This window comes from Ornithodoros turicata, chromosome 9 (assembly GCF_037126465.1).
Source record: "Ornithodoros turicata isolate Travis chromosome 9, ASM3712646v1, whole genome shotgun sequence".
Taxonomy (NCBI): domain Eukaryota; kingdom Metazoa; phylum Arthropoda; class Arachnida; order Ixodida; family Argasidae; genus Ornithodoros; species Ornithodoros turicata.
The window spans coordinates 30,163,767-30,178,646 of record NC_088209.1 but is presented as its reverse complement, the minus strand read 5'-3'; the positions used below and the strand labels follow the sequence as shown (position 1 = coordinate 30,178,646).

At 45.2% G+C, this 14,880-nt stretch overlaps 1 protein-coding gene across 1 annotated transcript; it reads right to left on the bottom strand.

The window, feature by feature from the left end:
- Positions 1-966: 966 nt before the first annotated feature.
- Positions 967-10,700, bottom strand: LOC135369454 (RYamide receptor-like). Its single transcript, XM_064603043.1, has 5 exons — positions 10,222-10,700; positions 5,445-5,637; positions 4,674-4,829; positions 2,605-2,826; positions 967-1,536 (listed from the first exon to the last, which is right to left on the bottom strand). The coding sequence occupies exons 1-5, from the start codon at positions 10,698-10,700 to the stop codon at positions 1,273-1,275; spliced, it is 1,314 nt and encodes a 437-aa protein (XP_064459113.1). The 3' UTR covers positions 967-1,272.
- Between the last annotated feature and the right edge of the window lie 4,180 nt (positions 10,701-14,880).

Here is a 14,880-nt window from a genome sequence, read left to right as displayed (position 1 = left end):
GTGTAGTCAAATGTAATTCAGGACCCGAGTACCACGTGTCGATAATGCACTCTAAGAAAAAAGGGCGTGAAAAGGTGGTAACTTCTATAGTTACCACCTAGGTCAACATAGCGTCTGATAAAGGGTGGTAAAAGTGTGCTAAAGGCAATTATCATATATCCAAATTGCTACAAAAAGGCGTACGCCCCTCTCCCTTTTTTCTAATAGTGTGGGTCGTTTGGCCCTGGTGTACTGCGACTGGGGAAGCTAAGAAGAATATTAACGTTACAGCGGAGGCTCTTCATGCTCCGGCACCTTTACGTCCCTGTTTGGGTATGCAGGATAGTAAAAGAAGATGAAGTTCGGTGGCTTCCCGCCCGCAGTGTATTTGTGTTTGCTTACACCGCGGAGTATCGATATCTCCTCGAAACACCTCGTTCGAGCCAACCCTAAAGCCTTCCTTGCGCTGTACAGAAGAGGCCCAATTAGGGAGGAAAAGACGACCGGAGCGCATCGCATAGTGGCACGCTCAATAAGCAACAAGCCCCCAGTGCTCCACAAAGAGATGGAAACGAAAAAGAAAAAAAGAGCAGCGAAAAATTATGATTCCATACAAATAAAATATAGTAATACTCTAATAAAAATGCTTTACATGCACCTAAAGTTACGTAAGGGCAGTGCACACTCTAAGGAAAAAAGGTAGGATTTCCTACTCAATCCACGCATTCTCCTCCGCGGGTACGAGCGGCGCCGTCCCTTTCCCTTGCTTCTCTCTCTCACTTGTGCTCTAAGAAAAAAGAGGGCTGAATTTCCTAACCGAGCTAGTAGAACGATAGTTTCCACTCCGCAGTTATACCCAAAAGGTAAAATTGGCTTGAGTAGAAATGTGGTTGCAATACCGCTCTACTGAGATGGGTAGATTATTCTACCGTTTTTTTTTGTTGTTTTTTTGTTGTTTTTTTTTTTTGCTTAGAGTTTAGTCTTATTCCTATTTCAACTCTTTTGTTGGTTGCTTTTCTCTCTCTTTTTCTGTTGTTGTCTATCGATCTCTCTACTAATATTAGGCTTTGGCGAAGGGAGGACATACCCCAATACCTCATTCGTGATTCTGACAACGACCTTATAATAGTCGCTGAAAAAACACGGGATTCTCTCGCGAAGAGTTCTTGTTACATAATTAAGTGACGCCACGATTCGGATGTTCAAATATATATAATTATCCAGCCACTTCAGCCATTATTTTTGTTTCCAGATAATTTGTGAACACGAACAAATGACACTGTACAACACGTTTCACGCCAGCTGATTACAGGCCAAAGCGCCAGCAATTGTGGCGGAAGATTGATGCAACGGCTGAGGAAGTATTTTCAGCGGCATCACAGAGGCGTTGGAAGGCGCAATGCCATTATGACCACGGTGGGTGGATCCCATGGAGACATGAAGGGTACTGGTGGGAATAGAACCGGCGTAGGAGACGTCCTTACTGAGGGTGCCGTGTGCGACCCTTTGAAAGTGAAGCCGTGGACAGCAGCTGAGGATCAGCTGGCGGAGATCCACCTAAAGGTAGTGGTATAGGGCAGAGAGGATAGAACAGGGAAGGATGTAGAGAGACAGGATAAGAAGAAAGAGATGGAAAACGAAGCGTGTCAGTGATATATGAACAAAGACGGAGAGTGTAAAGAAGGAAGCACGCAGAGAGAACGAGAGGAGCCGGCTCGCTCAGGCGTTAAAGTCCCACTACACTACACCCTTAGAAATGAACTTCGCCGCATATCTCTTAAATGTCAACTTAATGCTCGATCAAAGGCCATTCAACATCTGCAAACGTCTCGGCCCATGGAGGAGCCCTGCACATCAGTGCCGTGCACTTGGCGCTTTTCTTTCCTTTCTGAGGGCCACCGGCCTCCTTCAAGAACTGTAGGGGTTTCCTTCCCTCGTCATCCTTTCATGTGAACCTTTTTGGAATGGGGTAAGGTCCTGCACTCAACGCAGGGAAACATCCCACATCATCATCATCATCCTTTCATCTATGTTGTTGTTTTTGGTCGAAGAGAAAACGGGGCGTACACGTTTTTGTGTGAATTTGGCTATACGATGATTGACCACAAAAAGGCGTACGCCGCCCACTCTCTTCGAATGAGAAGCGATAACCCTATCATTCGTGGCAATGGTTGGCGCACAGCATGCTCTGCGGTGAAGCTCTGTTTTTAGAGTGTAAGGGCTATTTTTCTGTTTTTTTTTCAACCTCCTTGTCATCAAGTCTTCCTTTCGCAGACACGAAAGGGCCGCCTTTGGATATACACTCTTAAAAATGAACTTCACCGCATAGCACGCTCCTAGCCAACAATCAACTCGAATGATATCGTTATCTGCCCTGATTTGTTGAAAACGGGAGGCGTACGCCTTTTTTGTGGCAATTATGAACAGCATAAGTGTCGCAAAAAAGGCGTACGCCTCCCGTTTTCAACAAATCAGGGCAGATAACGATATCATTCGACATTATGGTTGGCTAGGAGCGTGCTATGAGGTAAAGTTCATATTTAAGAGTGTACACTCTTAAAAATGAACTTCGCCGCATAGCACGCTCCACGCTCCTGGCATGCTGGAGAAAAACGGGACTCTCACCCTAAAGTTGTCACTCATGAAGCAATAGATGATTGGGTTGACGAAGCTGTTGGCCATGGAAAACCAATGGCAAGTGAAGAAAGCAGCGTAGTACACATACTCCTGGACGTCTGAGTCGAAAGACATGGCGTCCCGGTCAAAGTACAGAATCAGGTTGAGCAGGTGAATGGGTAGCCAACAGATGGCGAACATCACAACCACAGTTGCAAGCATCTTCACCACCTATAGGGTATAATAAATTACGTCGTGAGAACTAAATCACGAGAGTGTCTTTCTTGCGGAGAAAAACAGAAAGTAAACATCAAATGGAGCGTAGTAATTATTTTTCTTTCTTCTTTCTTATTTTTTTTTTTTTTTTTTCGAATGTGTCTTCTCCAGTAAGACGGTACTGACCGTTTGAATTAATATTCTTTAAGGAGCACTAAAGAGCACAAATATCTCCTCGCGTAATGACAGATGCTGTTACCTTAACAGTAATACAAAAGGAACGATATTCGTCCATCTCTCCTCTTCTTCACAAGAGGTTCAACATGGATAGGATACCGGTAATCCAGAAGATGTGGGTTCGAATCCTACAGCTGGATAACCTTTTCAGTGACTTTCATCTTTCAACGTGTAACATGTTGAGTTGCTGAGCTCAAGAACGCGGGTTCGGTCCCGGCTGAGGACGTTAGCAGTGTGGGGGAGGAAAACATTGCTTCCAGACACGACCTACTAGATTATAACAACGGCCATGTCAAACTCGGCAACCCCTATGAGGAGCCCGTCCGCACGATCCGCTGGCGGCGCTACTCATCGGCCCGCGAGATCTGCATAATGATTGGACAATGGAAATTTGAATTTTGAGCGCGCAGAAGCGAACGTACTACTATACCGTAGCAGACGACAGCAACAGCTCAAGTGAAAACGCGTAGAATGGTGATGATAATTAGCTTCAGAAAGAAGTATCTTCCGTGGGACATCCACTTCTTGTACAAAATTACTAAGGCAAGCTGAAGTACAAAGTATTGTAGAAATTGAGGAAGCAATAAACGGGCCGATGAGTAGCGCCACCGCTAGCCTCAAAATGCGGCGCTGGGCAAGGGTGCCTATGACATGGTCACTATAATCTAATACGTCGTCCTTCCAGTACATCTCCGACACACGTCAAAAGAACCCCAGGTGATCAGAACTACCAGCAGTCCTACCCTACGGTACGTGCAGCTTGTCACCACACTAGGCTGACGCACCTTACGTGTAAATGTACTCCAGTTACCTTATCAACACAATCTATTCCAAATACCTTATTAACAAAATATACTCCAATTATCTTATTAATAAAATATACTCCAATTGCCTTATTTACAAAATCTACTCCAATTACTAACAAAATCTACTGCAATTAAATTATCATCAAAATTTTGCTAAAAATAGCGGCGTAGCATGGAACGGTGAAGGGAAATTTTCATAACATTTCCATGAGTATCTTGGTAAATATCTTGGAAACCACCTCTAAATTACTCTCCAGTATCGATGTTTACGTGAAAAGAATATACAGGTTGTTCCACGAGATAGAGGATGTCATTAAATTCCTATAAAAATAGGTTTTACCTCAGAAAATTATGAAAATACTTGGAATACGCTCGTACCACCCGCCCACACCCACAAACGCGTTTTGGAGTAGCGCGTCCTGACTGGGTCGCGACTAACCTCTCCACCATTTTTCTTTCATATCCAATCTAACCTCAACACTCGTACAGGCTTTTGCCACACGCACTATTTTTCTTCTCCTTTTTTTTTTTTGCAAGATTTCTACAAAAATTTGACAGCCGAAAATCCGTCAATCCGTTCCTTTGTATTGCTGTCAAAATAATACCGCGACGGGAATATTTTAGTATACTTGAGTGTCGCCTATGAGTGACATACATTCTCATCAAAAGTGATCGCGCTACAAGCGTTACTCAAACGTACTTCGCCTGGCATGTTCGTGTAGTAAACATGACCATGCCAACCCCATCCGAAACCAACTCTCACCACTCTTCCTCAGAGTGTATCGCGCTTCACGCAGGGCATCATGCTAAATGACTCGCCTTCATTTTCGCGGAGAACTGTTGCTGGTCTCGCTGAGCGTCAGCGTTGCCAGGCGACGTGTGCCGCCACATCTTCCACGCTATCGACGTGTACGTAAACGTAAGGACCAACATGGGAGTCACGAATGTCACCGTAAAGATGGCAGCTGTGTATACCTAAGGAAAAACAGGATTCAAAAGGTAAATAAAATGAACAAATCACTACGCACCACGTAACCCTCAGGATATGAAGTGAATCCACAAAACAATTACAAATGGTAATACCGAAGGGATTGATCGCTTTTTTTTTCTTTTTTTTTTATGGAATAAGTCTGGGGGGGGGGATATGTTTACTAACAAAACAGAAATGAAAGGTCAGCCAGACGGAGGTCGGCTTGCTATTCAAAAAAAAAAAAAAAAGAAAGAAAATGGGGGAAGAAAAGAAAAGAAAAGAAACTGAAGAAAAGAAAAGGGAAAGACAAAGAGAAAAGAAAGGGAAAAGACAAAGAAGAAAAGAAAAGGAAAAACAGAACACAAAACTAAAACTGAAAAGGTGACTGCGGAAGGAAGAGCGCCCATTGCCACTTTCTGTTCGCTCCTCAGACGTTGCCACTCATAGACCTGTTGAGGGCCTCTCTCTCACCCGTATTTGGGTATTGAATGCAATTGCAATTGTATCTGTTCCATTGGGTGTCGACGTTTTTCTCGCCCCCCCCCCCCCAAGAAAAAAAAACCTAAATCGAGAGCTAGTTTTACAATTCGAAATATATTATACTTGTGGTCCTTCATTACCTTTCCTGACTCTTCGCTCCAGTGCTCTTTGCATTCGTAGTATGTGTTTCCGGCCCAAGTAAACTGTGTCGCGCGACCGTGAATTATCTGTGTTGAAGACAGTAGGGCAGCCACTGCCCAGATACAGAGGATGGTATAAGATCCGTGCCGTCGAGTCCATCGGAAACTCAGCGGGTACATAATGGCGTAGTACCTGCAAGAGGAGGAAGCGCGGGAAAACAGTTTAAGCTACCTTCTATGACAGAACATTTATGCATGATGTCATTCGTTTTCTGTTTCTTTCTGTTTTTTTTTTTTTTTTTTTTCAAAGGTAGACGTGACGAGGCAAGAAGGCAGCCATAAGCGAGTAGATAGCCATAACAAAAAGAAAGAAAAGGTTAACAAGATTTCGACACTTTTGCTATCTTTTGCTGTCTTGGATCTTTTTCCCTTCCTTTCATTTGTTCACTGTAACTTCCTCAATACCAAGCGATCACAGAGGGGTCCGCGGCCAGCTTCAGGTGCCCCGGAGCAACTGGCTTCACATTTCTGGAGCCGCACTTCTCTTTTTTTAATAAACAATCCCATATACGTAGAACATAGTAACAACGCAAGAGCTACAGCTGGTACGTGTAATACCGAAGACGGTGGAATCTCCTTGAGTTCGAGGAGAACGCCGAGATCAGGCGTAGGGATTTGAAAGCAATGAAATCAGAAACCGCCAAAGAAAAGGACGGAAGCGCCATTCTTAGTGAAAATGCATTTTCCTCATACATCAATGCGAGACGCCCGCGTTCCAATAAATTGTTAACGTTGCGCATTAGGTAAGTCGTGGCGTTAGAATATTTCGCGTGAGTGTGCTGCGGCGGAAGTAGTAATTTACTGAAGAAGAAAGAGTGACTTCAAACGGTGATTCTCAGATACCACTATAATGCCTTCATAATAAATTTCAATCAGCCGGCTGAATCGTAACATCGTCGGCAGAACGACTGCCAAGCTAAAGTGGAGAGTAGTCTGAGAAAACAAGAGTAATTTTAATCATTTTGGGGACTAAATGCTTGCAAGTTTATGTAAAGTTTAGGGACTTTTCGTAGTGCTGAGAAGGAAACTTCAGTGTCAGGAACAAAATTGGGGAGCATAATTGTAATCTAAGGGGACTAAAAGCTGTACTTACTCCCCACTTCACGTTCTCTTTCTCTTAGCTTGTGGAAACGACGTCATTCACGTGGGGACACGATTGTTCTGCATTGATCACACTCAAAGAAAAAATTTAAGGGGCTCTCCCTGTTGCAGATGTCCGCGAGGTTCTCGGCGCAGTATCTATACTTTGGAGATGGAAGATGGAAGTCACTGAAAAGGTTAGCTAGCTATAGGACACGAACCCACATCTTCTGAATTACCGGTCCAGGGCTCTACCAATTGAGCTAAGCTAAATCACCTCCCCAGAGACTTCCAAGGGCGCGTCATCTGAAGGGACAAACCACACCCACTCTCTCTCACTCACCCCCCTTTCACTCTTACACTTTTCTCACTCATACACACAATCATACGACGGGATCGACGAAAGCGGCAACCGTTGAACATGAGAGAACAGATGTTCTGAGGCTGGAACAACATAGAACGGACAAACACAAACACCTATGTATGTGTTTGTCCTTTCTATGTTGTTCCAGCCTCAGAGCATCAGTTCTCTCATGCACTTTGGAGAATTTTGATTTATTTAGTCGATATCTTATCAATTTAATAATCAATAGAAAAGAATTACATTAATTTAGTCAATTTAACCCGCATCAGAACGTAACGCGAAAACGTTATATGAACAACAAACAAACAACTTTTGGGGGGGCTCTTCATCACCCGAGCGATACCCTACCTATCGCTAGCGGTTATAGTTTTTCTGTGTCGTGTTGCCCTACCTCCGCTGCATTCGTTTATCGTGCATTAACTTCCATACATCCAGCCCTAAAAGGAATTAAGGGCTGTGGCAATACATTTAGTGCCCAAAAGGACTGAAGCTTTTCTTTCTTTTTTCATTTCTCTCTCTCCCTCTTTTTCCCCTTTTCGAGTGCACCATGTATACGTTGGTCACATGCTGTCCACTAATTATTTTGTTTTGTAATTCCAATCGAACGTAGTGTTGAGTATGTCGGAGTTATTTTACTTTTTTTTTTTTTTTTTTTTTTTCTTGTCGAAAGCAGCGTTATCGCAGCTTCGACCAGAGGTAACGTCGAGCCGCAGCGGTGACCTGTCTCGCCTATACAGTCCAACTCCTTTACAACGAAACTCAGGGGACAGCAAAAAAAATTCGCAGTAAAGGTATTTTCGTTAAAAAAGATGTCCATTATTGGACCTATAGCGCAAAAAAAAATTGCTGTAGTGGTATTTTCGTTAAAAAGGTGTTCTCTATAAAGGAGTTTGACTGTAGAATCTACCTGTGTGGAGCTCGTAAATGCCTTCTTAGCGCCCCTAACGGTAACGTATTTAGCATCATGTCACCGTGGCCAATGGAGGCTGTAATAAAACGGCTCGAAATCCTGGTTAACAGAAAGTAAAAGCGTGTTGCGTGCCCAAAAAAGAGAACCATTTGTCGACGTTCGTTGAGCCTTAATAGAAAAGTATGGGGGAAGAAGCACGAAACACGCCTTTTCGACGTACGAAAATCAATTAGAACGCGATAGATCTTGCCTAATGCGGGCAATAGGGCAGTTGCACAAAGTCACGGTGACCCCTTCTCTGTGGCTAAACGGCAAATGAAGCTGACCCAAGGCAAGCTAACTGCTCGTGAAGGCAGTTTGTCAGCAGTCAGAGCAAAAAGAAAAAAAATTGTCCCACTACATCCTTTTGCTCAGGAACGTATTGCACAAAGAGGAAAAAGTATAAGGCATATTGTTTTTTTAGCAAAGATTGCCCACGTAGATGTGCGCTAAGCGTGCACAAAATGTTAAGGACACATTTGAGGATTTCACGTAAGGGTTAATCGTGAGTTTTAGTATAACATATATACAGGGTGTTTGCTCTAACGTGTCCAGAAACTATATTTAAAGCGAGCGATAAAAGAAAAGCAACTACTTGCAGCAACTTGTAGCAACTAAATGCAACTTTTCTGCTACTTGAGTAAGAAACGGGTACTGCTTCACTAGTAGCACCTGTTTCTTAGTCAAGTAGCTGAACAGTAGCGCTCGTTTCTCTTTTATCGTTCGCTTTAAATAAAATTTCTGGACACGTTACAGCAAACACCCTGCATATACATATATATACATACGCTGTCACCTTTGCGTACGTAAGGGATAGCGTAGTGGTTCTGCGCAATGCGCAAAGCTCTGCTTGTGTTTTGCGCGTTCGCAGAACCACCAAAGATATCCCTTACGTACGCAAAAGTCTTAGCGTACGATATACTAAAACTCCCTGATACCCTTACCGGGACCCAAACCTCTCACGTTTCCCATCTGGTGGGTTACCGCCGTCGTCTCTTGAGCTCTTATTACAAATACTCAGGCACAAACTACTATTACAACACACACACATTCTCTCTCTCTTACTGGCATTTCCCACTTATTTCAGGCGTGAAGCAAAGGCATGTGTAAATACGCGTAATTAATAATTAAAAAAATTAGCAAACGACACGAACACGAGCTCCACCATCAACAATTTATTTTCCACAAGGGCGGCTACTTAAAACGGAAGTAGTCAAGATAAGTGAGGGGAGGAGGGGGAGAAGAAAAGTCACCCGGAGGAACTTCCTCTCCCTGTTACGTTGACCTCTTCGGTTTTAGGAATCCAGCTTTGTGAAAAGTAATAGTGGTCGTGCCCGTGCCTTTTGCTTTTTTTTTTTTTTTTTTTTATTATGGAAATGTACCAACAGGCCACATCACTATTTCTTCAATGGCGCGTTTTTCAAGCTAACAAAATGTTTTCGTCTAGTGAGCTTACGAAGTGCACCGTCATGTTGAGTAAATGCGTTTCATGGGGGAAAACTCTTCACACGGTCGTTATGTGTGGTCGTACATGCGTTACGAATTTTTTTGTTAACCGTGGCGCGCCTGTAGAGCACCAACAACCCCGATATTTAGCGGCTAAATATTGCTCAACATAGATTAGGCTGTGATAAAGAAATGAGACCGCTGTGCCTCAAAGATGCTGAATTTTTTGTGCATCTCCGTAGTATCCCACTGATCTCAAAACATTGCACACCGTAAACACACACAGTAAAGCTGAGTACTGCTGTATACTAGCACAAGCAGTAACAGAAAAATCATCGCCGCCGCAAACAGGGAGTAAAGCATGGTCGAAGTGATGGAGTCCTGTAAAGCGTACTTCCATGCAAGATTATATGCATTGTGAAAAAGACGCCTTTCGGTTCGTCATCTCTATACAACCTTTCCTTTTAATTTCTCCTCACTAATTGCTTTACCCATTAAATTTAACTGACTGCAACAACGTTTGCAATTCGCATGAAGACTGCGTAAACGCGCATGTTTCAAATGTCGCAATGTCATCTTGTATAACGTAATACGCGCTCGTAACGAAGCGTTGCACGGCAACGTAGAAAGGTAAGATCGGAATCTGCAATCAGTAACTTAGACGCCTGAGTCCACGGGGACTGGGGGTAATGAGACACAGGCAAAACATTGGTCAGTTGTCATTAATTATTGAGTTTGTCTTAGAAAGAACGACAAACGTGGATGAGGACTTTGAGGATAAGCAGATATCGTTCTTATAATAAAGCTAACACACTTCAGAAAAATTATGTGAAACAAGAAAAATAGACCTGGTGTTACGAAACGGTTTCACAACCTACCTGTCCACCCCGATGGCTGTTAGCGTGTACACCGAAACGATGACCGACAGGTGCTGCATGAACAACACCACGGGGCAAAACAACGGGTCAAATATCCACCTGCCCAGCATAAAATGTGTGTACGTAAAAGGTATCGAAAACAGGGCCATGGTGACATCCGACAGGGCCAAGTTGATGAGAAACAACCTCAGTTCACGCGACGACCTCTTCCCCAACGTCAGAACGACGATCACCATCACATTTCCACACAATGCCAAAAGGGCCGTGACGCTGTAAAGTGTGATGAGGAACGCCTGAACTTCGTAACCGAGTACTTGCATGGAAGGATAGTCCGAAAGCGTTATGTTGGCGAACGGAATAACGTTGCTGTAGTTCAGTGTGTCCTCAGTCGCGTTGGGAAACACGTCTCGCCAGTCGTCGAACAAGAAATTTACAGAGAAACCATTCGAGTAGTTGGCTGAACCATCCGTCGAAAGCATGGTGACAGAGCACGGCGTAGCAGATGACTGAGCTAGCAGACGACTCACAGGGCAGACGATCGGGGTCTCTCTTCTTCCCTCTCCCTCTCGTGCGCGCATTTCCACTCTCTCTGAATCCCCGTGTTTCTATAGAATATCGCACTGAACATTAGCAGTACTTTCATTATTGTGATGAAAGTACAAATGTACAATAATGCATTACATTTTTAGACAATGTACAACGTAAGCAGACGATCAAAGACTCTTTCTCTTTCTCTCTCTCTTTCGTGCGGGCATTTTTACTCTGAACTTCTGTTTTTGTATAGAATATGTCGTCGAACGTGAGCAGCACTGCTGCTACAGTGATGGAACTACAGTAATGCATTGCGCTGTACATCGTCTCACTGCACGTTTTAGAAGCCTCGATTATTACAAAGGCTGATTTGAACTCTTGCATGGAAGGCTCTGACGTTTTGCTCCTCTGCGTTCCTTGTGTATTGGCATCGTAGCGGAAGACTTGTCACACGACTGGTTCCTTTCACCTTTAGTGCATAAAGTTAGTGGTTATGTTGCATACCGCGTTGCGTTACTGGTTTTACGTAAAGAAGTTGAATAACAAAATTTACAGTTTGTTGCTTTAGAGAAAGACAAATGTGGGATGTACGAGGGGTGTCAAACCGGGACTTTTCATTTTTCGCAAAAGTAAAATGAACTTACAGGCGAGAAATTAGTTTTATTTTTCAACGTAATCTCCAGCTGCACTAATGCACTTGTCCCAGCGTTTCACGAGGGCTTGGATGCCAGCAGCGTAGAAATCCTTACCGGCGCGTAGCAGCCATGATCGGACCACATTCTTGACCTCGTCGTCGCAGCTGAAGTGGCGGCCCCCAAGGAACGCCTTCAGTGGCCCGAAGAGATGGAAATCGCTGGGGGCAAGGTCTGAACTGTAAGGGGGATGTGGCAGCAACTCCCAGCCAAGTTCCTGTAAGGTGCGTGTCGTGAGATGCGCGGTATGCGGGCGTGCATTGTCCTGTAGTAAGAGGACTCCTTTGGTGATGAGGCCCGGCCGCTTTTGCTTCAGCGCCTTATGCACATCCCAGAGAACCTGGCAGTAATATGCACTATTGATGATGGTACCACTGGGCAGAAAATCAACATGAACAACGCCAGCCTTGTCCCAGAAAACCGTGGCCATGACCTTACCCGCAGACGGGGTGTTTCGGAACTTCTTGGGAGCTGGCGAGCCCGGATGCTTCCACTGTTTTGATGCGCGTTTAGACTCAGGAGTGAAATGGTGCACCCACGTTTCATCGACGTGATGATCCGATCAAGGAACGGCTGTCCTTCAGTGTCGAAACGGTACCTTAGGTCTTGGGAGATTTCCAGTCTTCTCTGCCGGTCAAACACGGAGAGCTGCCTCGGGATCCAACGGGCACTAACTTTCCGAAACTGGAGGTGCTCATGAATGTTCGTGTTCAACGTTCCCACAGAAAGGTCCGTCTTTCGAGCCAGTTCGAGACATGTTATCCGTCGGTCCTTGAAGATCAGGCGCTCCACAAGTTGGATGTTCTCAGGAACTCTGACACTGGGCTCTGAGCCGCCCCGGCCGGGATCGTCCTGCACTGATGTACGGCCGTCTCGGAACCGTTTGCACCACTCAAACGCTTTGCTGCGGCTAAGTGTATCGTGGCCATACTGAGCCTGAAGTCTTCTGTGAATTTCAGATGACTTTACGCCTTCATTCACGAGAAACTTCATGACAATTCGCTGTTAGATGTGCGCGCTCACCTCGTTGTCGGCCATCTTGTCCAGCACGTGTCTTGTTTTACACAAACTTTGGACCACCAAACGAACGCGGAGGCCTGTCGAGTGTGAAAATGACGAAAAAGAAGTAGCGCGAACCATTTGTACACTCAGGAGACAAAGTCTCGGTTTGACATGAACACCCCTCGTATTTATATTTTTTCTGTAATGGTAAAGTATCTAAATTACATATGTATGTGTTTCCTGCAAAGTAATGGGAAGTGTATTGCCATTACGAAACGCATGAAGCTTACTTTTTCTGTTTCTTCCTTGTTACGGCAGCGCAGGTTGCGTTCAAAGATTCGTGCTAAAATTAAGGGACGACACAGAAACGTGCTCCTTAGAGCATGCCATGGATTAAATGTCACGTGCCCACAAAATCGTTACCATGTTGCCGTCCTTAATTTGTATCCTTCAGTAGCCTTCTATGAGAATTGCTAAGAAGCTTACGGCGTCGAAGGAATTGGAATTTCGACAACGACGCACGAGGATTAGTGATAGATAAAGAGGAGCCCCCATTCCCACTAGTGCAATTTGTGACATTTAAGCAAATGCAAACAGCTACAAGGCTTGTGGAGATCATACATGCATTTGCCTTTACATAAGCCGTTCCATCCTGTAAACAAATCGATAAAATCAAAGGGCCTCATATCGTCGCAACTAAGCTAAGAAGTCCCCTCGCCCACTCGATAATACAAGATCTCTCCAGCGTAACTGAAGGCAGGGGCGGATCCATACCCTCACTTTGGGGGGGGGGGGGGGGGGGTTCTTTGTCGAAGCGCATAACTGTGGGAGGGGAGAAGGGGAAAACCAATCAATGTATAACCTATTGTTTTAAGGAGGGCGAGAGACACATTCGGGATAAAATGCACGAATATGCGATGCTTAGGGACGCTTTGCAGTGCTGACGAGTAAAATCTAGGGGACAGAAGCTGTAACTGCTCCGTATATTTACTGTGATATACTGTGATGGTATGCCTCTCCGTGTCTTTGACCCGCCACAGACCAATAGGCCCGCTGTATTGTGGCGGTACCATTCAAGGATAGGCATGGGCGTTCTCAGGATTTCTTCCAGGGGCAAGGGGCGAAGTGTGCAACCCCCTCACCTCTTTTCTTGGAGACGGACGCTGTGGACTGTGATGGTGTTCAGAGCCTCTTATTATTTGGCATCTGAAAAACGTCATGACGACCTATGAATAAAGAGTGCACAATTTTCACATGCGACCTTGAAGATCCAGGAGGGGCACGCCTCCCCTGCCCCTGGCCTCCCTCTCGGTACACCCGTGAGGCCATGTATGCTTTTCACGGTAGCATTCGGTTCTGACATCTTTTACATGGACTAGTATGGACCACAGCGCACGTCCACACACCGAATATCTGTCTTTCGGACTGACCCGCACGTTCACCGGACTTCAATCCGATCGAGCATGCCTGGGAAGCTCTCAGAAGATGTGTCAGTCACATGCAAGGAGCTATCAGGAGCTGCGCAGAGCTCTAATGCAGGAGCGAGATCGATTACCCCAAAGGCTGCTAAGCAATCAAGCTTCCTGCATGCAAGCACGTTGGGACGCATCCGTGTAGGTTCAATATGCCTCTGGCTTTTTTTTCCCCTTTATTTCTGTTTTTTTTTTTGGGGGGGGGGGAGGGGGGGTCGATGCTTCCACTCTTATGTTTTGTCTTGTCAGTGGAAACCACGGAACGTATTTACAGAGCTTGGTGAGGCCAGATCAGGGTTGGCAGACCAAAATCCTGAAGAGTCGCCAACGAACCCTCAGAAGGTAGCCAAAAATAGTCAATTTCCCTGGTATGTAGTCAATTCTGTAACCAGTGGTGTGCAGACATCATATAATATGGAATGAGCTGAGATTCTCTAAGGTCCTACCACCACGAACGCAAAGCTGCCATTGGGACCAGAGCATGTGCGCTACACTTTGACGAATTAGTAGTAAAGTCTTTGGGTCGAGTTGTTGAGGTACACGACCCGGAAAGAATGACATGACCGGGCTTCTGGACATGTCGATAAGTCGCAAGCGAAACGTGACAGAGTGAAAGGTCATGATAACCAAAGAAAACCAAAGTGAAAGGTTATGACAATTCGCATGAGCGCCGGCACCACAAGGATGGATGCAGCCACCAGAGAACTCTTCACCAGCGGCATGACCGAGTGGGTTACGGTGTCCTGCTCGTTGGTGGTAGCCAAGGACGTGCTGAAGACTGGGAGGTGGTAGGTTCGAATCCTATCACCGGCTGTGCTGTCTGAGGTTTTCCCGGGGTTTTCCGAAGGCTTTCCAGACGAATGTCGGCACAGTTCCCCCTGAAGTCGGCCCAGGACGCATACTGACCCCCTGTCCCCCACTCCTTCCAGGTGTGCTCTCTCCATCTGTCCACGTCTGTACGC